The sequence below is a fragment of the Podarcis pityusensis genome, assembly GCF_964106645.2.
Source record: "Podarcis pityusensis genome assembly, chromosome: 1".
Taxonomy (NCBI): Eukaryota; Metazoa; Chordata; class Lepidosauria; order Squamata; family Lacertidae; genus Podarcis; species Podarcis pityusensis.
This window is the reverse complement of record NC_138028.1, coordinates 106,621,612-106,648,619: the sequence shown is the minus strand read 5'-3', so window position 1 is coordinate 106,648,619 and position 27,008 is coordinate 106,621,612. Positions and strand designations below refer to the sequence as shown.

The window sequence follows — 27,008 nt, the reverse complement described above, 5'->3', positions numbered from 1 at the left end:
AGAGATGCAAAACTAAAAGCATCTCAGCGGTTCAGTAAAATAAATTCGGCTGAACAGATTAGGAGGGAGCAATTCTCCATTTATGTCCAGAGGTTACTAGTTAGGAGAAACCAAGAGAGAACCTGATATATTTTAAAAAGTGCTTCAAATCAGTTTACACTGATTCAGTTCACTTCAGTTGCCTCAGTTTTAATGCTCAAGTTAATTACATCTACACTACTTAGACAAACAGATTAGGGTGCCTTGGTAAGATAGGACCAAATGTCTTGTTCGGATGACAGGAGAGAGCATGTCAAAGTTGGATATTCCTTCTCACTGAACGAAGGAAGACACAATGCGTTTGTGGGTATATTTTTTAACCAGATTGCAGCTAGTGATTTTATCATTACAGAGACTGTGCTTAAACCAAGAAAGTACACCACAGAAAGCATGTAGCTCTGCATCATGTGAAGAACAGATGTTCTTCAGACGGTGCAGCTGTTGAATAACAGATAATTCAAGATATTGCACCCGCTTAAAAAGAAAAAAAAACTTTTAAGGAATTAACGAGTTTGAATTAACACCCAATGAGGGCCAAATTAAAGCTTCAGTTATACATACCAAAATGTAACAGCTTAACAGTATTTCGGGGGGGGGGGTGCAGATTTAATAGCAAATCTCTCTGCACTTCAGTACAAATCCAACTCAATAACCTAATGTATGCTTATGCCTTCAGAAAAAGAAAAACTCCAGGTGAATTAAGAATAGGCACAGCACCATTTAGCAAGGAATTAGCCACTGACAGTTTATGGAAAGCAGAGATACTCGCAGGGAGAGAAGACCAGGAATTCTCCTAAATTAGTTGTGTCTCACACAGATTGAGTGAAGTATTGATTCTGGACTGAAGCCCGCAGCAGCCTCCTGATCACAACACCTGTGCAAATATTGTACAGCATGAATGCTCTTGCGCCTCTGTATACGTTTCATACCTCCAGTGGATAATTGGGAGGTGGGAAGGAATGAGACTAAAAAGGCAGGAGGAGATGGGCAAACTTGAGAGGCCCTTCATTTTCAGCGGGTGAGAAACAGAACTCATTTAAGCGGCAAAACGCACATCACTGAAGATGTTGCTCTCTTTTATAATCTCCCCCAATCAAATGCAATCAGTTCAAATTTGATGTGGGAATTCACTCTAAGCACTTGGTATTTTCCAGGCTCGCTGCTGAAATGCGCGTCCTCCTTTTCCTATATGTTTGGAGGCTGAAACCTTGGCCACGGCACATCCTTTTCACTAGGTTTATTATGAATTCATTTATCTATCTCTGTGGAGAGGGCAACTATCCCTCTCAAAGCGCATGCAAGGATGTGGTGTGGAGGTGCATTAATGCTTTTGCGCATAAGGAAGGTAGCAGGCTCTGAGGTTTTTGGTGGAATAATGTGTCTCCAAAAACATCACCCACACAACCATATTTTTTTTGGGGGGGTGCAGTTATGTGCTCAAGATGCATTGATTCTAAACATTTCATAATGTTCTAGCCGCCAACCACACAGCATTCACATGACGAAGCAAAACAAATGCATTCTGACAGCAAACGTTAAGAAACAAAAACCATAATCTGAAAAAGCCCATGCGCCAAACGTAAATTTGGGACTATAAAAGAATATGAGAATGATTCTTATTTTTAATGCGTTAAAAACTTATAAACAGCTTAGCTGATTTGCTGTCAATGAAAATATATAGCTTCCCCCCTCCCTCTCTTTTCAGAACATTTATCAGCACTTGGCAACTCTGGACTAACCTGACATGCAAGATGATCAAAATGGATTATGTAATCTTTTCCATTTATTCCTATTGATTTTAGTCATGATAAAATTCATCAGTGTGGGCTGGGGACATGGTGCCTGAAGAGCTTTGGGTTGAATGAAACAAAATAAATAAATAAGTCCATCCTGGTAACAATTTGTGGGCTGTTGCCATTTTCTGATCTCACAGTGTGGGGAGGAGAGAGAAAAAAGAGGAAAAAAGCCCTCCATGGTAGCAATGAAAATATATTCTACTGTATTCCAAAATGGACATCTACTATTAATACCTCATGACAAGCTTCTTTGGATGTTAACTCCTAATTTACCCAACCAGATACACAGAGTTAAGGCCAGTAATTTATATTATCCCTTAAAACTGGAGGTTTAAGAAGAATCTGTTTTAAACTTTTAACCACCGGTGGGGTGGGGAGGAGGCGCAAGAGAAGGGAGGGTATAGTTCAAGACTAATCAACTTTATTTCCGTAACTGCCGGTAACATCAAAATGCCAGCGAGTGGACCATTTTAATCAGTTTTATTGATTCATGTGTTCAGTTCTTATTCAGTTAAAAACAAGGCACATTAAATACATCCTCTTATTGCTCTATAAATGCATGCAGCTCATTCTGTATATCAAAAGTAATAAATAATGACAATAAAACACAGAGACAGTTATAAAAATGACAACCCAGCCTCAAACACAGTATTTAACAGTCCAATCCTGAACAATAACCCGTCACAATACATAAAAGTGCCAGATGGAAAAACATGCGGCAAAGTATATTTGTATATGTATGCATATAGGTACGTGTGCATACACACACACACACACACACACACACACACCAAACCACAGGGCTGCTTTGCTGTTCATTGTTTTGGCTTTCTTTTTGGAACACTGTGGCATTATACAGAATTATTATCTGGGAAAAGTAAAAACCCTGCACGTGCTTTCTATTTCCGGCATGTGACCATCTTCCAAACTTACAACAACAAAAATCCAGAACATCGTGCCAATCAAGTAATTCTCCACCTATCATTTGACTGAATCAGTCAAGTATGATGCGCATAACTTTTCACTTCCTGTACAGTGGCGCACATGTGACTCTCGCGTCACAAAGCGAAAGACATTCAGAGAGATCCAACCCAAAATGGGGGGACGTGCATACTATAAAACTACGGAAGAAAGGAAAAGAACCTCCGCTACAAGTGCATGCTCATGGTGTGGACGTGTTGGTAGCAAATGGTGAGGAGAGTAATGCCTAGGCTAAAGAGCTACGGGAGAAAGGAATGGAACCACACCAAGGAGTCCCACCGATGTCTCTAGGGAAGGGCCATTCATGAACATAGTGGTGCGCATGAAGGTCACCCCATCATAATCAAGGTTCTGGGGAAGTTTTCACAAGTGTTGTGCTGTATGTACAGACCTTGGGGGGAAGCACATGACATCAGATGCAAATCTACATGGTGCTGCCTGCTCCATGCTCTTGTGTTGTTGAAAACAGGAGCTCATGATGCCCCGATAGGGCTAAAGTTATTGGCATACCTAGACATTGCTGGAAATCCTGTGTTGCCTTCTGTTAATGTGCATATAAAGGTTTATATGCATTTTGAAAACACTTTGTGCTGAGGTTTTCATTCTGACAGGTCTAAAGTAACATGGCTTGGATACCCATTGCTCTTCAGTGCTAAAAGACCTACTGCTAAGCTAATGGTTAGAGAAAGAGAGAGAGAGAACATGATAGCAGATGTTCTTTTGTCTGAAGGTATGAAATTTTAAAATGCTACTTTGATTATATACAAATATTGGCACACACACCCTTTTAGGGGTGCAAATAGAGGAAATACAGTATTTTTCCATGTAGAAGACTATATTTTTTCCTAAATTTCTGAAGTTTAAAATAAGGCGTCATCTTGTACACGGAGAGTGTATAGTGCATTTTCTTAATTTCGAATCCAAAAAAATAAGGGGCGTCTTATACACGGAAAAATACGGTAGTCATTTCCCCACATTCTGCAATATGTGGGAAAGCAAGTTTCCAATTAATGGTTGGTGCTGATTTTTCATGTCCCCCAAACTAGATGCACACACACATATATAAGGGGATGAAAACAGATATGAAAAAACCAGCCCAATGTGTGTTGGTGATGTGGAGGGGAAGCAGCCGAGAGTACAAAATAACCCTTTGTGTTCAGAGACAGACGTCCCAAATGTCCAAATATACAAAAGGATTTAGTCATGCGTTTCAAGTCTATCTGAAATGCTCAGGGTCTAAAAGCAAGACAAATCTGTTTCTTCTCCATTTCCTTCCTGCTACTGCCAACATAGAAAACAGTAAGTCTGAGGGACCTTGATCATAGCAAAATGAAATGTCTGAATGGAATTTCACAGCAGGCCTCTGAGAACATTGCCCTCAAATATCTTTTACTAGATTGTGGCTCTTTGCCTTCATCTTGAGAATGAAAAAAAAATTATACATGCAAAAATGTGAATGGATCCTTCTAAAAGTTAGCTGCCGGGTTACTTTTAATACACTTGCAGCTATTCCTAGCAGTAAATGCCCTCTACACCTTCAAAAAGTGTTTTTGGCAGGGGAGAGGTTTGGGGATGGCATTGCAGGAATATTAAGATAGTTCCATGGTCCATTAGAAGGATCCTGCGGTATATGCCAGTACTGAAAAGCCCTGTACACAGAAACCCTTCTTACATCTACATGCTATTAAGGGCCAATTCCTACGTTTTGTTCCCTGGGATGCCCTCTTTGCATCACTCAGGGGGTGAAACTAACAATAATAAATAATGATAATAAGAGTAATAATGATGATGAAAACGATCTCGACATGCCGTTAAAATAGTGCAGAACTTTCCCATGTCAATTCTTACAGGAGTATCCCTTAAATAAAAAAACTGGCATGAGGGTAAAAGCCCTTAGAGATATCAAAATAAAGGCCCACCTGATGTCAACTTTTCTCTTTGCTGCATACTATTCCTTTATTTTGTAGACAGCAAAAAGAAAGCTTCCAAGTGACCTGAGTGACATTATCCCACTTAATTGGAAGGCAAAAGATAAATGAAAACCCATGCTTCAAAAGCGTGCCCAAAATCAAACAGGCTACCTTAATAATAATTAAATGAAATCCAGCTCCATGTTTCTCTAGCAAAACATGCTGAGATGCTAGAATAGTTTCGGCTTGTGCTTTGTTTTGTGTATTCTCCATAAATGAACAATAACTTGAGATACTGGCATTAAAAACACGATAGAAACCTCACAAGAAACCCAACTACTGTATATGCACCACAAACTTTACCACTTGCTATAGAAGAAATAACAGGGATGAAACTTCCATCCATAATGTTGCGTTTTCCCATGGTGGCATAATAGGCACCATTTAAATAATGGTCATAATAATCTTGTGTTGTGCTTCTAAACTTATGCTTGTCTTAAAGTGATTTCAGAAATTCACCTGTAAATCACAGGTGAAGGACATAATTGAGTACGCCCCACTAGTTTCAATGAGACTTAAATATGTTGAACTCAATATGTCCTCCAACCCGGACACAATTATCATGGCAATTTTCAGGACATACATTTATATTTTGTGCAATATTCAATGGAAAATCCAGATGTGAGAACTCTTATTCTCCCCAACAACAAATCACTCCATTTTTTTAAAACGACATGCATGCTTTAATAGCTTTGCAATACCAGTAATAATAATAATAATAATAATAATAATAATAATAATACAATCATCCCCAAAGTTCTAGGCAACAAGACGAATATTTAGCACAACACACTTCTCCTAAAAGAAAAAGAAAAAAGCAATCCAGAAGTTTAATAAACAAGCCGACGTATAAGACACTAAAGGCATGCTGGCACCTTCCACTTCTGCCAAATCAAAGCAGCAAGATAGGAGAAGAGAGCCAGGGGCCACCTTACTAAGATAGAAAAGGATTTTTTCTTGTTCCAGTTCAGGTGGCAGAATGAAACTGCACCTGGATCTCCTGCCATGGGCCCCAAGGGCAGCCAAGGTGTAGTGCAGATCCCCCAGGAGTTGCCCAGAAAAAGGCACTGGGGGCAGAGTTCCCTCACTCCAAATGCATGTCCACCACTGATTCTGCAGAAAGCAGAAACATATACCCAGTTAAGGACGCCAAAAGTCAAAATGGTAGTAGAACTTTAAGGACTGCAATAGTAGACTGTTAAGTAAGCAGACTGCAACAGTGTTTTTTCCGTACGGTTGCTCAATGCCAGACAGATCAAGCAGAGGAAGCGGGACACATCTGAAAGCACTGGAATGTTTTTCAGCAGCAACAGGAGATCCACCATTTTGCAGCCGAGGGTTCCCAAAACTCACAGACCGCCACCACTCCGATCTACTGAAATCCTATCGCGCTGGTGGATGTTCTCTTCTGCAGCTTTCATAAGTACAGCTAGACGGCTTCCAGAGACAAATCCTTTCTGGATAGCAGTCATGAGCTAAAACACAAACAAACACCAGGATTGAGAAGACTCATTCATTTAGAAATGTGTGTGTGTGTGTGTGTGTGTGTGTGTGTGTATTATAATGTCTTAACACACGAGCAAACGTTAACACATTACAAAACTCTGTGGTGAAGTAGAGCCAGGCTTCACTCTCAAAATCCAGAGTGGAAGACCACTGAGAAGCATCGCTCTTGTGTCACCACCCTCCACACCTCAGAAGATGAGCACAGCATCTTCAATATTACCACTGGTGGGCATGCTCTCTTAATAGTATTCTGATTCCATGTTGTTGCTACTCCAATGAGAAAGCCAACAGAACAATTGGAAAAGTGCTCTTCCAGCCCTATTTGGTATGCTGGGCTTGCATCGCACAATTATCAACCTGACAGCAAATGCTACAAGCCACACTCTCGTTTTACTTCTCTGACTTTTTTCCTTTAGGGCCAAAGCAGAGATGAATGAACAATGTGCAAGGCATTATTTGGCCAATTTTCCTTTTTCTGAGCAATCAGAAATTCCTCCAGGATATTCATCTCTTTCTCTCTGTATGTATATGTGTGTATGTGCACACAGATATCTATATACAGCTATATATATATATATATCTACATATAGATATAGGTATATATAGATATGAATATTTCTGACTTTTATGTTAACTCATTGGACTGCCTAAGCAAGCGCAGTCAAGTATTCATTGGAGCTCTTCTGGCTACTTGAGAAAAGCCATGGTGTTTAAGCAGGTTGAAGCATCTGAAAGACTAGACTAACACGAATGGATAACAGTAACATCACCCATGAGCATGGTACTTTCAAAGAACAGAAGGATATGTCCCTGCCCTGGAGATTTAAAAATCTAGGAAACAGGTATCGAAGAAGAAAACAGAAGTAGGCCACTCACCATCCTATTTATTCAAAGAATCATCATGTGTGTCTAATAAATGAAAAGACCTACTCCTTCTGAGGAGCAGAAGTTCTCCTTTTTACCCGCCTGCTTGTGATGCCCAATACATTATATCCACGTGGGTCAGTGCCAACTGAGGAATACATGCAGTGTGAAATCACCTGTCCCAAAGTGTTTGTGTATGAAAAGCACCCCTTACCTACAAATATAGCACACCAGGGAGGTGGCTAGACAAAAAGCCTTCTGCCTGACATAGAGGCAATGTCAAACAAGAGATCCCCTACTCTGTATTCTAAACTGGTATAGTCCTGAATTATGAATATTTTCCAAAAATGCAACCAGATCTTGTTTTTTACAGGCTCTGGATGGCAGGAGAGAAACTGGTCTAGAACAAGATGAATTAAACATTGCATTTTATATTTTAAATAGGCATTATTAGTTTTATTGGCTTGTTTGGTATTATTGCCTGGCCCAAGTACTTGGGATAAGATAGGCTGGAAATTTAAATGAAAAATGCAAATCTGTGTTAAATGGTTTTAAGTACGCACCCGTAAATATCTGAAGTGTGCAAAGCACAATAAAGCTGGTCCCTTAAAAAAAAAAATCACAAATAACATACGGCAGGATAAGCTATTTCATCTTAACATGATGGCACTGACAAAACAAGCCAAATTTTAAACAAATGCCATCATGAAATCAAAGTGCTACCAATACAGAATAAGTCTTTCAAAATCTAAAATTAAATCCTGTTAATTTTGGAGCCTTAGAATAAATGAGAAAGGGGAAACTGCAATGTTAGCTGGGAGTGGGGAGTAGATTTTTTTTTAAAAAAAACGCCTTAACGTGATTTACATTACAGGCAAATTTTCTATTTTAAACCTCTGTATAAATAAATGTACTCGCATAACTTAGTCTACTAAGTGTGGAAGGGGGGAGAATATACATATAAACACAAATATATATATATAATACACTAGACTCAACCTGTGAAAATTTCCACATTTAGATTCAACAATGCTCTTATCTGCAACCCATCTTGAGAGAGACAATTACCATTTTCCTTTGCCTTGATCTTGTTTGTTTAACTTGACACAGTGAAGAAAGGGCTGACATTGACCAAAATCCCCAGCATTAATTTATCTCATGTTCTGCATTCATCATTGCCACTGCGCAGGAAGGACCTGGCAGTCATTTGAAAAACCTAACCAAGGAAGGCTCTACAAAAACAAACCTGGCTGGCAATGGAAAACAAATAAGCCGCTGCTTGTATGAAAGGAGTCAAATGGATGCCTAGACGCATTTCAGAAGCCTCTTTAGAGCTTGTGTATTTTGCAGCATTGGAATTAAAGACACGTGTGTTCCTATGTTCCACCTTCTGCACCCACAAAACCACAGACCAATTTTCTCCCCTCTGGTTTTATAGGATAAGGGAGCAATTCACAGGCCAATTGATATGCAAGTGGCAGAGTTCAAACATCAAGGCAAACACACAACTTGAGGCTCGTGTTAGCCAATTTCTCCTCCGCCTCCTGTGTGCTGATACTCTCCTCCACTTCCTGATTCGTGGCAATGACGTCTAGAACTGCCACGATGTGTAGAACTCAGTAAAACTCCGGTTACCGCTAGCTATGCTTGCTAGCAAGGTTGAGAAGAGACTTCAAAAACTGGGGTTCCAATTCTGCTTGCAGGCAAGCTATGGATACTCCTAACTACAACAGGGGAGGGAATTGCCCGTGCGAAGTAAGGAGAGGGCCACGCAGGCAAGCTTCTCCCTTCACACATCAAACCCCAAGGGCGGATCTGGCTAAGGGAAAGGCTATACTGTGTGCTAAAGGATTCATCAAGCAAAGAAACATGCAGCAAGATCAACGCTGGTTGAGAGATCGCAGTGATTTACTTGCTGTTGTCTGGAGCAATACCCTACCCCCACCCCATCTCAAGCTGCCTCTCATACCTTGCTGGGTGGGTGGGTGCCCCCCTTAAAAGAAATACATGGCGGGGGGAGAATTGAAAGATGGAATGCACAAATTTTAACAATGCAGGTGTGCTTGGAAACTGAATGTGGCATGTATGTGATCCTGGAGTAATCCATGTGTCAAGCAGATGTTGAATTAATTACAGCCCAATAGCAGAAAATTTAGTATTTTTATCATAGGAAGGGGGGTATATTGTTTTGCTTCTCCCCTCTTTTTGAATTTCAGTTTTTAAATAGGTGTAATAATGAGATGGGAAGAGATTATGCAAGATATTCCATCCCTATCATATAGCTGGAACAAAAAAAGAATGATTTTTTTAAAAAAGGAAAATCCGTCTGTCCAACCATTGGCTACTATGTAGCAAACATCCTTCCAACCTGCATTTAAATGGTTTACAAAATCACAGATACAGCTAGCCTCTGAAAAGAGCAAAAAAAATCCTGAATTTATATTCAGCATTGGACCACTAAGAAGGAATCATGTCCTGGGCCGCTGGCCCTTATGTTGGACAATGTGAGCAACACTGTGCTGATTCACCACTAGACTAAGTGGCATCTAACATGTTGCCCATGCGCAAAATAAATAAACATCCTGTAAATTCATTAATTTAAATAATCAGGAGAAATATTAAATCAATATTTAATCAGTCTCCATACAAGTCAGTGTTATGAGCATGGAAAGGACAAACTCTGAGCATGAAAATTTGCCTGCTTAAATTTAAGCCAAGTCTACTAGAATTGGTTAAGTGGGAATGTAGGCTGGAGATCAATTTTTTAAAAGGGAGAAACTGCAGGGGTGAGTAGGAAGAAACCTAAGGAGTCAACACAACTAAGTTTGAAACAAAGGATTTAATGTTTTGCCCAACCGAGGAACAGCATTCCCATTACCAATTTGCTGACAAAAATCTAAGATGAAAAGGTAAATATTAAATGATTTTCAGAGACCTTGATTTCAAGGCCTACTTGCCTGCACTATGTGACAGCCAGATCATAGGCTAAAATTGCATTCTGAGTGTCTTCCACCTCCCTGCACAGCTTCTCTGTCACTCTCCATGGCAATCAAGCAGTGGCAGCAGTGGATTACAAGGCCAGCCTCAGAGGATGAGAGCAGCTAGTACAGTCGTACCTTGGATCCCGAACGCCTTGGTACTTTCCGTTTTGGCTCCCGAACGCCACAACCCCGGAAGTGAGTGTTCCAGTTTGTGAATGTTCTTTGGAACCTGAATGTCCAATGGGGCTTCCGCAGCTTCTGATTGGCTGCAGGAGCTTCCTGCAGCCAATCGGAAGCCACACCTTGGTTTCCAAATGTTTTGGAAGCCGAACGGACTTCTGGAAGGGATTCCGTTTGACTTCCAAGATGCCACTGTGGTGGTGTCAAGTGGCCTGGGGAGCTGGATCTCAGGGGCAGGGCCCACAAGGATGGCAGACAAAGAAGCCAGGAGAGCTGAGGGGCTGCTACAGCCTGTTTTGGCTATCCCCTCCCTCTAGCTTGCTTGGGCTGCCTGCCCACCCCTTCTTGTCATGCTATACTTTGCATATAAAATATATGCATAATAACAATCACACATATTTAAAAGGAACCAACTTACCTGCAAAAACTCATTGAGTTCAACCTGCCCATTCTTGTTCAGATCTACTTCATTCAAAATCTCGTGGAGTGCTCTTTCATTAATTTGAAGGTTGATGCTCTATAAAAGTTTATGAAAGAAAAAAACCCCACAATCCTGGATTAACAAAACACTATTAATAGCACATCGGGCAATTTTGATAGTATTTTTTAAGGTAAGTAAAATGTTACCTCCAACACACGCTGCACATCCACTATGGTAATAAAGCCTTTGCCATCTTTATCAAACATGTGGAATCTCTTTTTATATCTGCAAAATTGGATAATTCAGGAAACAGCTATATAATGCCAAACAGCAAAAGCAGTTTTATAAAGAAGCCCAACCTAAATCTATGGGATGTTCTCCTCCTTCCTTGCAAAATCTCCACCATCAGACAGTGCCACGGTTATTGTCACCAACACTATTCATCTTTCCTCATTTTAATGCCATAACATACCACCTTCTACCATACCAAGTACTGCCAGGATTCAGTCAGCTTGGGGAAGGAGGTGCAGCTCAATAGTAGAGCACATACTTTTGCACACAAACACACAGATTTGGTCCCTGGCATCTCCAGTTGAATAAACTTGGTAGCAGAAGTGGGGAAAATGTCTGCCTAAAGCAGGGATCAGAAACATATGTGGCTCGCCAGATGTCGATAGACTACAAGTCCTATCATCTGTGACTGCTGGCTGGGGCTGGTGGGAAGTGGGAACCCAACAATATCTGGAGGGCCATAGAGGTTCCTCATCCTTGGCCTAAAAGCGCGGAAGAGCCACTACAAGTCAGCGTAGAGAGAGAGAGAGTGTTAATGGACCAGATGGATTAATCATCTGAATACACAAGGCAGTGTCATACACAGACCCAACAGGTGTTGAGCCAAGATAGAGATATAATTATGCCCGATGCTCTTAGCCAATCAGGGAAAGTCAAACCGTCAGTCAAGGCAACCTAATGGCATCTGTCTGTCTCGAGAGACAACGGAGTACTCTGGGGGTGAGATCAAGCTGAAGTGACCTCCCCTAGGCGCAAGTCTAGGCAGTGTATATGGAGGTCCTGGGCTGCCCAGATGACAAGACCTCCCTCTCAGCCTCGCTGATGTGATCCAGGAGTTGACAGAAGGAGGTGCATATGATGCCATCCAACCATCCTAGGGACTCCACTCCTGATTTATGTAGGGCTCTTTAACCTTCCTTCTCCCAAAGATATCCCACAAAGCAGTGGTGGTTTAGGATCAGTTTTCCTTCTCCTAGATGGGAAACCTTCCCAGGTTGCCAAGCCCCGTCTGCCCACCATTTCCCTCTACAGCTCATGCAGAAACTGCCTTCTTGACCGTTGGACCCACTATTGGTCTCATCCACTTAATCTGCCGGAGTCCGTTTTTGCATGGAGAAGGAAAGGCCAGTCAAAGCCATTTCCAAGAGTGTGGGCACTGGCACACACTTACAGCTTCTAGGAGCCACAGGTGAGAGCTGAGTGCAGGGTAGGGACCAAAGGTGGACAAAGTACCCCAGAAGGAGCACAATGTATCCCCCACCAGAGGTCCTACCCGTCCCCTAACACCCCATACACCCCTCAAGCCAGCCTCAAACGTGGCAAATAAACACAAAGAAAGATCACGTACAATGGCAGCAAACTTAAATAAAAGGATCTGCCATCTCAGCCCAGCTTGCGCAGCTGGGGGTTTGGTTCTTAACACTTGCCACCTACCCACTGCAGTTCTGTCTAGACCCCAGAGAACAGCAACTACTACCTTGCACAATGTATTTACCTCTCAATATCTCCTGGGGACAAAGTGATTTCGCTGCGATCCGTCAGTTGCTCTGATCGTGCCTTGTAGCCCATTTCGTAGTACAAAAACTTCTTCGCCTCTGCAAGCTGCTCCTATACAGAGAGAGAGCAGCACACAGTGTCTCAACTCTAGGGTAACAGCAAATATTTACATTCCGAATTCCTTCTTTGCTGTAATGTTTTACTGGCTCCTTTCACTTAATTATAATTGCTGGTCCTTAGAGGAATATCAGCAGTTGATGACCAAAAAGTGCTTAAAGGTGAACAAGGTAATTAAGATTAGGCAGCATTTCATGCTTCAGCTAGATCACTGGTTTGGTTGTACAAGTGTTGATTATCAAGCGATAATTACTCCGGGAGACGTGCAATGTAAAGATTTTAAAGGCTCTAACGTGCCCTCAATCCACACATGCAACTAGCAGCGATGTCAGCAAGACTTGTGCTTGCAGACAGAAAGGGACAAGAGATGGCCTTTAAATTTAATGCTGGTATCTTATAGCTACAATAAATACACTAAATGGCGAGACACAGGCTTTAATGCATCCAATTTTTGAGGGCTTCTGGCATTTGCTGTGATTACTCTCTTCAGGCAGCAGGACAACGAGGCAGCCCCTAGTTGGGAATCTTCAAATCCCCTCTTCCTTTGCTGTTCTGCTCCTGTATTCAATGTGCCTGACCACGTTCAGTGTTTTCCAGGCTCTGGAAGTTCCAGTAGGGACTTACAGATGAAACCAGCTATCCTGCTTTGACAAAATATTGTTTTCCATAGCAAGTAAGTTAGCTTCAAAAGGCCTGAAAACAAGATACTGGAACTCCTTGATCACATGAAGTACAGCTTCTGGGGGACGGCAGGGAGGGGGGAAGCACGTTTATGAAAGACATTCTTTTTTCCAGTGCAAACTACATGCACCACAGGAAGGCCATGGTGGCAGGAATCGACCTGCCCTCAGTAACAGGTCTAAGTTGTTACGGCAAGAGTTGCAGTACTCACCATGTGGACTGGGTCATGTTGTTTATCTCCTCTCTCTCCACCATGGCTTTTGGGGGAAAGGAAACTCTGGGAAGAAGGTGAGCACCTCCAAATGTTACAGCAGGGAGGGTGATCAGTCCCCAAAGGGAGGCTATTTTAGCAGCATTGCTTGAGTAAACATAGCATGTGGTTTGGGCCCAACCAGAATAGGGTGTGTGTGCCCATGCGTGTCTGTGCATATGTGTATGCGCGTGCACACATACACACACCCCTCCAAGGAGTTAAAGTAAAAGACGCCTGCTCCTTGGGAGAAAGGCGATGGCAAACCTAGACAGCGTCTTAAAAAGCAGAGACATCACCTTGCCAACAAAGGTCCGTATAGTTAAAGCCATGGTTTTCCCTGTAGTGATGTATGAAAGTGAGAGCTGGACCATAAAGAAGGCTGATCGCCGAAGAATTGATGCTTTTGAATTATGGTGCTGGAGGAGACTCTTGAGAGTCCCATGGACTGCAAGAAGATCAAATGTATCCATTCTTAAGGAAATCAGCCCTGAGTGCTCACTGGAAGGACAAATCGTGAAGCTGAGGCTCCAATACTTTGGCCACCTCATGAGAAGAGAAGACTCCCTGGAAAAGACCCTGATGTTGGGAAAGATGGAGGGCACAAGGAGAAGGGGACGACAGAGGAGATGGTTGGACAGTGTTCTCGAAGCTACAAACATGAGTTTGACCAAACTGCGGGAGGCAGTGGAAGACAGGAGTGCCTGGCGTGCTCTGGTCCATGGGGTCACGAAGAATCGGACACGACTAAACGACTAAACAACAACAACAGTGGTACTTCGGGTTAAATACTTAATTCGTTCCAGAGGTCCGTACTTAACCTGAAACTGTTCTTAACCTGAAGCACCACTTTAGCTAATGGGGCCTCCTGCTGCCGCTACCGCGTGATTTCTGTTCTCATCCTGAAGCAAAGTTCTTAACCCGAGGTAATATTTCTAGGTTAGCAGAGTCTGTAACCTGAAGCGTATGTAACCCGAGGTACCACTGTACACATGTCTGTTCCACCATTTATCTCACAACAACCCCGCAAGGAGGGTCTGGCTGAGAGAAAGCGACAGACGTGAAGTCACCCAGCAAGCATCTTGGCTTAGTGGGGATTTGAACCTCCACAGGCCCACAACTCTGACAACCCTGACAAAAACAACATCTGAAGCAACTATGGCTCATTCGCCGATGCCCAGGAGTTTCTTGGGGAAGGATCTTGCAATCCTTTTGCTGCGAACCTAGAGGCCCGCCCTTGTACCTTTTTCTTCTGTTCGCTCCATTTGAGCTTCTTCCCCATTATCTCAATTATCCTTGGCAAGGCTTCGTCCGCAGCCTGCACGTTCAGGAAGGCCAGGCGTGTGCGGCGAGCAATCACATCCACCGCAGTGCAGGCATACTCTTGGATTGCATACTCAATCTACAATATTTGAGACACAGAGAGAGAGAGAGAGAGAGAGCGCTCAAAGATCTGTTTCAGTTCGATAGCCTGGCTCTGGACAGAGAGATTACAATACTAAAAAGAAAAGGGAAAGAGGGTAATGTAATGTAATGTAATGTAATGTATACAGACTGTGATTCAAGATGGAGTTACCCACCATCACCCTGATTCGAAAGCATACATTCTAGGCTACTGAGATGAACTTTTGTTACACTACAATGGTCCTCTGTCCTTTTGTTTTCTCGGATTCAAAAGAGGTGCATTTGGTATCGCATTTGATCAAAACACATTTCACCCAGAAATTCAGAGGTTATACTTCACGTTCTCTTGGGCAGGGAAGGAGAGATTCATCCATAGGTATAAATATTCTTTAGAGAACTGCAATCCAATTCCTTCCTAACCTTAGTAGATCTTCCACATCAGCACTTTACAAGGTACTCTTTGCACACTGCTACATGCCCTGAGCCTGTTCCTCCTAATATTCCCAGGATCCTTATATGATTGCCAGCGTTTTGACTGGCCACTGCAGCCGTGCCTTTGACAGCAGCTTGATGTGCAGACACACGAGCAGGTAACGCATGCTTATCTCACTGCAGTGTAAAACCTGTCCTGCTTTACATCCTTTCTAGCTCATACGCATACACAGAATTCCACCTGCTGTTTGCTTCTCCCTAAGCATACCACCCTCTTCAGTTCCTACCGGCAGCCCTGTTCTGTTTTCCCCCCATGGGGAATGGGAAGGACAATTTGAGTTACCTGGATAACAGCAAGCATTTATAACACCTTAGAATGTTAAAAGCACTTTTCCTATAAGAATGACAACCCTGTAAGGTAGATCAGCATTTATCATGCTAGTGTCGCAGATGAGACTGAGAGATATTGGCTTACCTAATGGCAGAGCCAAGATTTAAACTAGGGGAGTGTGGGGAGGATAGGATGAGGCAGGGGAAACTTGTGTATAGCAGGGGAAAGCTGTGTATAGCACTACCTCTGTTAGTTGATGTCACCAGGCAGTAGGCAGAATAAGCTAAGCTACGGCATCTTCAAGAGAGCAGAGCATTTAAACACAACCGGGGTGGGGAGGAGAAGGAAAGAAGCAATATGACAACAAAGGGTCTCACTGTCATACCTCAGACTCAATGTAAGGAAACTCGGAAACCAGGCGATTTCCAACAATAGGCCACCTCTTCCCGGTCACCTGGGCCAACTTTGCCACTTCAAAGGCTTTGTCCCCAAATGTATTTGAGAGATGTTGAGCCACCTACAGGATCAAGAGCGGGTTAAAAAAAGAACTGTTTCATCAGTCGGCACTTCCTAGAATACTGCTCCATCTAGACAGAGCTGCCCTTGACAGTTTTCCTGTGGCCTGTTAACTAATAGGCCAAAGGCGGCATCCGATGAGGGCTGGGTGGGAGGAAACAGCTCGTGCTGGGAACGCTTAGGCTAGCACTAACACAGCTATGCATGTATCAATGGAACAGTGACTAATGACGCTTCAAGGTTTCTGCTGCTGTCGTCACATTTGAAGAATAACTTCACTTGGGACCAAGAAGCCAAGAGGCTTCTTCGACTGTCACAGTTAGGAGACAGGATGCGTGTGCGTGCGCACACTGATCAAAATTGGGATTGTGTAAATTGGGCTTACAGAGCATAGAATAATAACAACAACAGACATGATAGTATTAATAATAATGGGTTAGGGCTCAATTTAGCCCAGTTAAACAACATTTATAGTTGGCTTTTAATCATGTGATGCATATGCTTTAAAAAAAAATCCTTAATCTAAACATAGAACTTTGAATTAGGTAAGGGCCAAAATAAGAGGCATTTTGAGTGAGAGAAGCCCCTTTCCCTTTCTTCCACTACCCCTAGCCCAACAATTCCCAACCTTTTGCCTCATTCTAGCTTCTCCCGCTGCACCCTCTCCTCCTCTTCTCCATCAGTCCCGGCCTTCATTCCAGTCTCTTCCATCCTTCTTTGCTTCCTGTGTGGCCCCTCTGAACATTCGTAGGCTGGTTGTAGTGGCAACACTTGGATCAGTTAGAAGGGCACGGCAATGGTCCCTACCAACATCGGTATCCAGAGGACGAGTGAGATGGAAGTCACACACTTCTCTGCTCACAGAAGATGCTTCCACCAGATATGGGGTAATTTCCTCCAACAGCCCCTCCACAGTTAACCCAGCCCACACTGGGTCCTTGAGAAACCCTCGAGAAATATTGGGGGCTGGCAGCAGGAAGCTACAGAGGGCTAGGAAAGATCCTTTTTTTCTAAACTGCTTTGAGGTTTTAGTACAATCAAGCTGCAAGTATTGTGAAATAAAAATAACGTTCCCCTCTGCTCACAGTTCTCCGGATCCAAGGTGTTGTATTCTTTATGGCAAAGTTTTAAGATTTAAAAAGAAATCACACCACAAGCCTCACCTCACTCTCAAGTCCATAATCTTGAACCAGTCGAATATAAAGAGTCGGGCTCCAACCCTCTCCACCCTGTAAGAAGAGACCAACTGTCTTACAGGGACCCGCATGCAGGCCGTGAGCGCGTACTGCAGCATCAATTGTATCCTCTGCCATCGAGCGATAGGTTGTCCATTTCCCACCTGGAAACATTAATGTAAAAGGATACTGAAAGCACCCTGCATCCGCCACTTCCTATCTACCTCAACAATTTGTGGTTTGGGGTTTCTAAATTACAAAGTCAGGCTACAATCCAATACAAATCCCATGAAACAACCCTTAAAACTATTCTCCCTCGAAAAATCCCATTGTTTCAGAACTGAGAACTGCAGTCTACACATCTGACTAACTTCAATCGGTACCAAGTGCTAGACCGTTAAAGTTAATGATCGATTAACTAATAAAGAATTCAATGACTAAAAAAGCCTGTCAGTTCATTAAGGTCAGAGCAAAGGCTCTTTCATGTTGGCTTGGTGTTGCATTCAACTTAGTGCTAAGGAGATCATTCCATCGGTGCAAACATTTCCACTTGCACAACAGAACAATCTCCCCTCTCCTCTCCCCATGTTCTGGGGGTTCTCCTGAGCAGATCGGGGGGGGGGGGAGTGTTGGGTGCATGCAGATGGAAAGCCCCATTGCATAAGTCGGAATCTTTGCATTGGCTGCAGCTAGTGCAACCGCTGAGTTGAAAAGGCTCTATAATGGGGAGAACTGAGTGCCTGGGACCAGCGAATATGCCACACAGCTGTTTTGATTGCCTATTGCTTTATGAAGCACCTCTTGACCCAGACCTGATTGTTGCTCACATCAGTAGCTGGCAAGGAGAGAGGAGGGTAGGTCTCTGATACACCAGGGCTACAACTGCTACTGCTACTAATGACTTGAGGTATGCAGTGTGCATAGTCCTTTATATTTAAATCACTTGTAGGCCAGTGCCTGTTCCCCTCTAAAAATGCACTCATGGGGTCTTCCATCAAGCTAAGACAACTGAGCTAACAAACCTTAGTCTACAAATGTTTTCTGTTACCAAGAGGTAATGGGAGGGTGCCATTTGAAACAAAACAAGAATTGTGCTGGAAGAGGGTGGCTTAGCCTTTCCACTTATTGCTTCTTTCAAGTGCAGAACCCAGCCACCTCACCCATTTCATCCCCCTCCCCCCACCCAAGCATCTCAGGTTGAAAGTGAAGGTCTGGTACCTGCTATAGTCACAAGGCCGCTGTCACTAACATGCACCACATGATTCCGAGATATGGATTGGGTGTCTTTAGAATTAGGGTCTGTTACTAGGGGACGAATCCCACTCCATGCTGCCAAGACATCGCCTCTCCTCACTGTGGTTGAAAAGAAAAAAAGAAATCCCATCAGAACAACAATTTTAAAAATAACAACAACAACAACAACAACAACAATTTTAAAAATATGCCATCAATGTAATCTTGGAGAAATAATATTGCCAGCTCTGCAAATGTTAATGACAGAAAGGTAAAGAAAGAAGAGGTACAACTGCATCTTTTGATTCAATAATGACTAATGTTCAAGCAGTATATACTCATTTTTGAAAAGGGGGGTGTCAAGAAAACATAGTCTAATTTACCCAAAATGAAAGTTTGCATCAATGGAAATCACGTAGAACTATTTCCTGGATGTCAAAATTTAACAACCACCAAGATCTTAACATCATGAAACCTTTTGATCACAAAGGCATTATAAAAACCTGTTCCCACAGCTGTTCAAAAGCATGCGTTTTCTGCCATACAATGCTACAGTAGACAAGCAGCTAAGTACACATGCAATTTATATTGACACACACCAAAGGGCATTAGAAAGTTAACTTTAGATCTTGGCACGACAACATGTAGCACAATACATGTGTTTTATTACCTTCAAGCTCAATAGAATATTGAGAACATCCATGATCATTTTTAAGATTCTGGTCCTCCCAGAAACATATATGCAATGGCCATACTTGGATAGCATGGTAAGCCATGTTGCTGGTATTATCACTATTCACATCGTTGGATAGAGGGTGAATATCTGGAACCACAACTTGCTTATCTTCTTAGGAGCAGAATGATAACAAGCCTGCCTCTAACTTGCTTTCTGACATAGCAAGCAAAAAATACAGCAGTTAACACACCTACTCCAAGTATTCCAATTGCTCATTTTTTCACTCCAAATTGCACTATGCTAATGAAGAACAGATAATCTATATGCTTGTGCAAACCTCAAAGTTACTGTGTTTTTAGTACTGTGGCTTAAGTAGCCAAGTGCAAAAACACAATATGCCTGGAACTATTCAGATAAACCACTTGCCACACGCCTCATACAAACCGAGCTTGGCCAGCCACGCACAAAATGACTGTGCTGAGTGGCTTCAAAAGTTTCACCATATTTTTATCTGGTCAAACCTTGGGAAAGAACACTGTAGTCATTCACCGAATGCATTTTGTGGAAGGCAGGTTTTCTGAGTGGCTCTGCATAGGTGAAGGAGGTCAAGGAAATTTAAAATTCATCCGTTTTCACACTTACGGCCCTCTGTTTGGATTTATTATTTCTTTTAGTACTCAGGTTACGCTGCTTCCTTCTGGACAACCTTAAAAGGGTCAGGAAAATGTCACTGTGGCCAAGCACCAAAACACTTTACTTATCCACTTGTCATCAAGATAGAATAGAGCCAAGGACCCCCCTCCATCAGTGGGTCTTATCAGATACTTCTCTTGAAAGCAACATGACACCTTACCTTCCCGATCCAACTCAGCAATGAGCTACTTTCTCCTTGAATTTTGCATTGTGCACATCATTTCCTTTAGACAGCTTCATTGCATTGTTAAAATTATGTGTTAATACTTTTTTTTTTTTTTAGCCAGAGGAAGTCTGCAAGCCGGCAGCATGATCCCAACCCTTGAAACCATGTTTTGGAGGATGGGGAAATGCTATGTATCAACTGACCCAGTGCGACTACAATACCACTCATCAGTTTCTTAAAGGGGAATTAATGTAACAAATAAAATGAAAATAAACACTCCGGCTGCTTCTACATTTACTACCTATAATTGCACTATCTTCCTAACAAGCATTTGACCAATTATGCAGTTCAGGACCCAGATCCTCAAAGACCGCCTCTCCCTTAAATGAACCACCCCAGACTCTGTGATAATTCATGTGCCCCCTTCCATGGAAGGTTCAGAGGCTAGAGACACAAGACTGGGCCTTTTCACTGGGGACTCCCCTCTTGTGTAAATATTACATGCCTGGTGCCATCTTTATCTATTTTTAGGTACCTAGAAAAGACTCTTCTCTTTACCCAGGCTTTTGGACCTTAATTTGAAAGGTGGCATTATGGCCTCGTTTTAGTGAGATGGGCTCTGTAAGCCATGCCTTTTATTTGTATGGATGTGTTTTTAGGTTTTTTTATTGGTTCTTTTTAACTGGTTTTAATGTAAGTCGCTTTGAGTCACTCTGGGGAAAAAGAGACGAATAAATAAAAATTCTTTGTCTGTTTATCAATACAGCTATAACTTCCACAGGATCATTAGATTGTGACCACTGGTGGCACTAGAACAGAAAGTATTTTATGTGCACCATAGTTTACTACCATTGCATCTATTCTCTTTTTAGAGCACACTTCCCTTCTTTTGTTTTATTTCCTGGAAAACGTTTAATCTAACTCAACATTCACTGCTAGGGCCTCTAATTACAAAAGTATTTTTCTTAGCGCTTCTATTGAAAACAGGTTTGCAAGCCTACAGTAGACGGTAAAGTGGGACAGGAATCTGAACAGGAAGTATGTTCTATAAGACTACATAACCTGACATCACTGGTCCAAAACGAAAAACACAAAATGAAGCAGCACACAGCAAGTGTTGTTGTTGTTGTTGTTGTTGTTGTTGTTGTTGTTGTTGTTGTTGTTTTTACTCTCAATATGCTTCAGGAAGGACTAAGGCATAACAACCCATCAACAGATTTGCTTCAGTGTTTTCCAACCTAGGATGGCAGTCAGGCGAGTGAGCGCACAGTCTTTCCTTCTGCCAGATTTAAAAGGGAAATCTCCCAATGGAAGCTGAGAAACGCAGATTTAATGAACAACCGTAGAGCCTCATACTTAATATCACAGAAGGTGTCATTTATTTTGACAATATAATTGAGGTAGTTTCAATATATAGTTTCTACACTATGGCCCAATGTCCCCCCACATAAGGTCTTTTTACAGCAGAGAGGAAGGCTGTAAAAGGCTGTAGGACTTTTCATAAAATAATAAATTATATCAAAGCACAACCATCCAAGGGCCAGTTCACAGAATGACTGCTATGGCAATATAATATACAAGGTGAGTGGGGTGAGGGAACAGCTTTGCCACTGTAAGCATTCAACACTATATGTAGTTAATACAAAACTCTGCCCCATTCAACATACAAATATATACAGAGTTCACCTAACTGAGAAGAGCCTTTCCCTTCTAAAAAGGGAAGGAAGAAATGCAGAATTTTGGCAAATTTTATGAAGGCTGCTTTTGCATATTGCTTCTTCCTATGTGTTATTCCTTCATCGGCCCATGTCCCTTAATCTGAAGGATACTGATGCAATGGTTTGGAGGTCTGAACAAACCCAACGAACGCACAACAGAAATGTCACTAGAGCCAGGGGAGCAAAGTAAAAATGGGTGTTAGACATAAGACAACTCAAATCCCTGCTCTATCATGAAACTGTGTGTCCTTGAGTCAGTCACTTTCCCAGTCTCAAGCTTAACATATGCCACAGGGCTGTTGTACAGATAAAATGGGTGTGAAATCTTAAACTGCCCTAATCTCCTTGGAAGAAAGTCAGGATAAAATCTATGTGCTTTACAATGAAAAAAAAATGAAGTATGTGCAATTAACCCAATATTGAAAGACCATGATTGTGAAAAAAAGGAACACTGTTTGATCTTGAAAGAGGAAGAAAATATTTTAGGCAACTAATCATGACGGTCTGCTGATCAGCAGTTATATTGCACTTGCCTCCGCTCATATTGGCTATAAAACTGTTACTAGCACTTATTATCAAATTTATATTCCGCCTTTCCATGAACAACACCCAAGGCAGCTAGTTGCTATCTCCATGTGGACATTAGCAAATCTTGTAGGAGCCCTGTCCTCAAAATCAAGCACACACAGAGTCCTGGAGAAGTCACAAGAACCTAAGAAGATCCTGCTGGATCCAGCCATTGGCCCATCTAGCCCAACATCCTGTTTTCACAGTGGCCAACCAGATGCCTGTGGGAAACACGCAAGCAGGACTTGAGCACAAGAGCTCTCTCCCTTTCTGTGGTCTCCAGCAACTGGCATTCGGAAGCATTGCTGTCTCCAGCTGTGGAAGCAAAGCATAGCTATCATGGCCATGGATAAGCTTTCTCCTCCATGAATTTATCCATTCATCTAAATTGGTGGTCATGACTCATGTCAGAGTGAGCTACTGAATAATCTATGGCCTTTTAAAAGTGGGGAGACTGCTATTATTATTCTTCTGTGATTTTTCTTAAAATTACTATGCTATGTAAATTATGTTTTCAAAATTGTACACCAGCCTGGGAACTTCAGATGAAGGGCACTACAGTGGTACCTCGGGTTAAGAACTTAATTCGTTCTGGAGGTCTGTTCTTAACCTGAAACTGTTCTTAACCTGAGGTACCACTTTAGCTAATGGGGCCTCCTGCTGCCACTGCGCCACCGCTGCACGATTTCTGTTCTTATCCTGAAGCAAAGTTCTTAACCCGAGGTAATATTTCTGGGTCAGCGGAGTCTGTATCCTGAAGTGCACGTAACCTGAAGCGTATGTAACCCGAGGTACCACTGTACAGTGGTGCCCCGCAAGACGAATGCCTCGCAAGACGAAAAACTCGCTAGACGAAAGGGTTTTGCGTTTTTTGAGTCGTTCCGCAAGACGAATTTCCCTATGGGCTTGCTTCGCAAGACGAAGCGTCTCGCGAGTTCTTGTGAGTTTGTTTCCTTTTTCTTAAAACCGCTAAGCCGTTAATAGCCGCTAAGCCGCTAATAGCCGCTAAGCTGTTAATAGCCGCTAAGCCGCTAATAGCCGTGCTTCGCAAGACGAAAAAACCGCAAGACGAAGAGACTCGCGGAATGGATTAATTTCGTCTTGCGAGGCACCACTGTATATAAATTGAATAAATAATACTAATACTATGTGCTGCATGAAGCTCTATTGGACAAACTTTAAATATCAAAGTACTTTTACAGTCTTTGGTCCACAGTTCTACAGCTTCTCATAATGTTTCAATTTGTACTTTGAAAAAGGCCTAAACTAGCCCTCAGAGACACAATCAGCAGTGCTATGCTAGACGTGTGTACATTTTGGTGCAATTGTCACAACCGCTGCTTGGATGATAACCATGACACCCTCCAAAGCAAAAACCAGCATCTTGTTTATCCAACAACAGCACCCAAGTGACCCTTTAAAAAGCGAAAAGGACCTGGCCACAATAAAGACCATAATGTTACCTCAAGACTCCCTTCTCACTCACAGAGCAGATGTTTTAATATTAACCTCCCCTAAATGAAAGCAAAAGTCTGTAAAACTAATTTCATCCTCTTACTTAACGATGGATAAAAGCAATCTTACACAAAGGCCTGTGTGTCAGGGTCTGGTGGGGGGAGAGGGTTACATATTTTAAGATACTGCTTTCACAGGAGTGTTAACAGAAAAATCAATAATGCCTTGTAAAAATATCCCGAAAGAACAGAGAAGAGATCTGAGAAATCAATGTTGTTCTGCCAGCATGTTTAACCCACCAGAATGAAGTGCTAATCACAGAAATAAGATACCATATTACATTTATAAATTAATGAAACTAGAAAAAAGCAGCATGTGTGACACTATAATTAAACAGCTGGAACACATCCAAGCCTGTGTAAGTTGATAACCCTGCCACTGTCTTTGGCAGCAAAAAGGCAGGTCTGCAGTGAGTTGATACGGCCAGGACAATTGTTAATTCTCTAACAGACAATCTATAAACACGACTAATTACACATGTGGAAAAACAGTGTGCAACCCAGGTTGGTTACTTTCAAAAGAATTAAACGCTCAAGAAAACTACTTCGGCAGAACTGCCCTGCAAAAAATCCTGTCTTAATCAATTCTCCAAGCTGCAGCTTAGTGTAACCAACCACCTTGCCTGACAAACCACAGCTCTTTATTAATTTCTGCACGAGGGACCTAATGATAGGGGTTCCCCCCCCCTTCTCCGGTAGACCATTTTTCTTTAATGGCTACAACAATAACAGAACTATCAATTACCCATTTCAAGGAAGAACAAACAAGCAATCTAGAATTTTCAGTCTGTGGAGAGGAGGTTGCTGAATATGAATATTCAGCCTCTGTCAACACCTACAAAGGGCAACTTAGAGTTCATGCCTTTTTATAGAATCATTTTAAAAGGACTAGATGATTCAGGGGCTTGGTAATGAAATCTGAAGCTTCTTGTGTATCTCAATACTCAAATCAGATTCCAGTTGGCTGATTATCAGAAGACTCTTCAATGTCCTATAACAGGGGGATAGCCAATATGGCGCCCATTAGATGTTGTGAACTATCAGACTGGGTCAATAGTCAGGGACAATGGGGATTGTATCCAAAACATCTGGATGGCGCCATATTGGCTACCTCTGACCTATATTAAACAAACAGTGTGCCATTTTAGCTTCCCGGTGTTCCCCTTGTTGAGATGGGTGGCGGGGATGATCTAGTTTTAGATCATTCTAAGGAAGCTGAATACAGCAGAAAGTTGTTGCTGGCGGATTTCTTAATTATTTTTAAAAAAAATCAAGCTATGCAGGGTGAAAGTGAATCACAGCTAAAGTAGAGACTTCCTTTATCTCTAATGCCAAGGATCTATTGAAAGCTAGCAGCTACACTCACCTCTTACAAATCCTACCACTTAATGTGGATCAAATACTCTTCTTTGAAGGTATAAATACAATTACTAGAATTCCACACATTGATAAAATTGCTGAATATCTCCTATTTTTATGTTGGGTTTCCAAATCCTGAATATTTATAATGAGACCTCTGGGTATAGGGCGGTATATAAATTCAATAAATAATAAATCATAGAATCATAGAATCATAGAGGTGGAAGAGACCACAAGGGCCATCGAGTCCAACCCCCTGCCAAGCAGGAAACACCATCAGAGCACTCCTGACATATGGTTGTCAAGCCTCTGCTTAAAGACCTCCAAAGAAGGAGACTCCACCACACTCCTTGGCAGCAAATTCCACTGTCGAACAGCTCTTACTGTCAGGAAGTTCTTCCTAATGTTTAGGTGGAATCTTCTTTCTTGTAGTTTGGATCCATTGCTCCATGTCCGCTTCTCTGGAGCAGCAGAAAACAACCTTTCTCCCTCCTCTATGTGACATCCTTTTATATATTTGAACATGGCTATCATATCACCCCTTAACCTCCTCTTCTCCAGGCTAAACATGCCCAGCTCCCTTAGCCGTTCCTCATAAGGCATCGTTTCCAGGTCTTTGACCATTTTGGTTGCCCTCCTCTGGACACGTTCCAGTTTGTCAGTGTCCTTCTTGCACTGTGGTGCCCAGAACTGGACAGAGTACTCCAGGTGAGGTCTGACCAGAGCAGAATACAGTGGCACTATTACTTCCCTTGATCTAGATGCTATACTCCTATTGATGCAGCCCAGAATTGCATTGGCTTTTTTAGCTGCCGCGTCACACTGTTGGCTCATGTCAAGTTTGTGGTCAACCAAGACTCCTAGATCCTTTTCACATGTACTGCTCTGATGATGATGATGATTTTTTGTCTCCTTGCTGATGTTGCTATACAAAACCCCCCCCCAGCAGTTGCTTTCAACGCATCCCTAACTATATGGTGAGCTTGCACATCTGGGGTGATATTGAAATGCAAATACTCCATTATACTGTTATATAATATAATCAGTGTCTGATTTATCATTTAAAATACTAATTAGAAATTTCTAATTTATGTTTGTGATTGTGCCAGGCCATGAACAGTAGTTTGTGCTGGAATAATTGACTTAACCTTTCTTACACACCCTATTACTCTAAAGGTACGTCAAGCAAAAGTCACATATCTCTGAATAACTTTCCCAGGCATGTGAAAACAGGTATGTGACTATCATATGATGTGGTGCCATAGTCGGGGGGAGGGGGGGAATTAGATGTAAGAAATCCATATTCAGATCATTAGACAAAACTGCTTCATACTTTTTACACAACAGCTAAGCAACACTGAGGCCTGCTGCAGTACAAAGGGCAGGTGTGCATCTTTAACGTTTGCTCACTGCAGATTTAGGGAGGCACACCTGCCCTTTGCATTGTGTTTGAAAACACCAAAGGAACGCAGCAATCAGCTTCAGTCATGGAGCTCCATAGGTGATCCTATTTTTCAGCCTAACCTACTTTATTGATTGTATTATTTATTGTTCCAATGATGCTCCACTGCCACTCAGAGTTCATCTAACTGAATGAGTTGGATATCACCACTGTAGGACATACTCACCAAACTACACTTCCAGCATTTC

At 42.2% G+C, this 27,008-nt stretch overlaps 1 protein-coding gene and 1 long non-coding RNA gene across 4 annotated transcripts in view; one reads left to right on the top strand and one right to left on the bottom strand.

Annotated features, from left to right (window-relative positions):
• Window positions 1-27,008, top strand: part of LOC308479391 — a 119,973-nt gene that overhangs the window by 87,168 nt on the left and 5,797 nt on the right. The gene's annotated exons all lie outside the window — the stretch shown is intronic.
• Window positions 2,301-27,008, bottom strand: part of GPD2 (glycerol-3-phosphate dehydrogenase 2) — an 84,255-nt gene continuing 59,547 nt past the window's right edge. For all 3 annotated transcript variants that reach the window (XM_081007031.1, XM_081007032.1, XM_081007033.1), the window contains exons 10-17: window positions 18,651-18,785; window positions 17,421-17,596; window positions 16,127-16,258; window positions 14,818-14,976; window positions 12,525-12,637; window positions 10,945-11,023; window positions 10,736-10,834; window positions 2,301-6,261 (exon numbers count right to left, since the gene is read on the bottom strand). In XM_081007031.1, coding sequence (XP_080863157.1) covers window positions 6,136-6,261; window positions 10,736-10,834; window positions 10,945-11,023; window positions 12,525-12,637; window positions 14,818-14,976; window positions 16,127-16,258; window positions 17,421-17,596; window positions 18,651-18,785 — 1,019 coding nt within the window. In that variant the 3' untranslated portion in view covers window positions 2,301-6,135. The remainder of the gene's footprint in view (window positions 6,262-10,735; window positions 10,835-10,944; window positions 11,024-12,524; window positions 12,638-14,817; window positions 14,977-16,126; window positions 16,259-17,420; window positions 17,597-18,650; window positions 18,786-27,008) is intronic.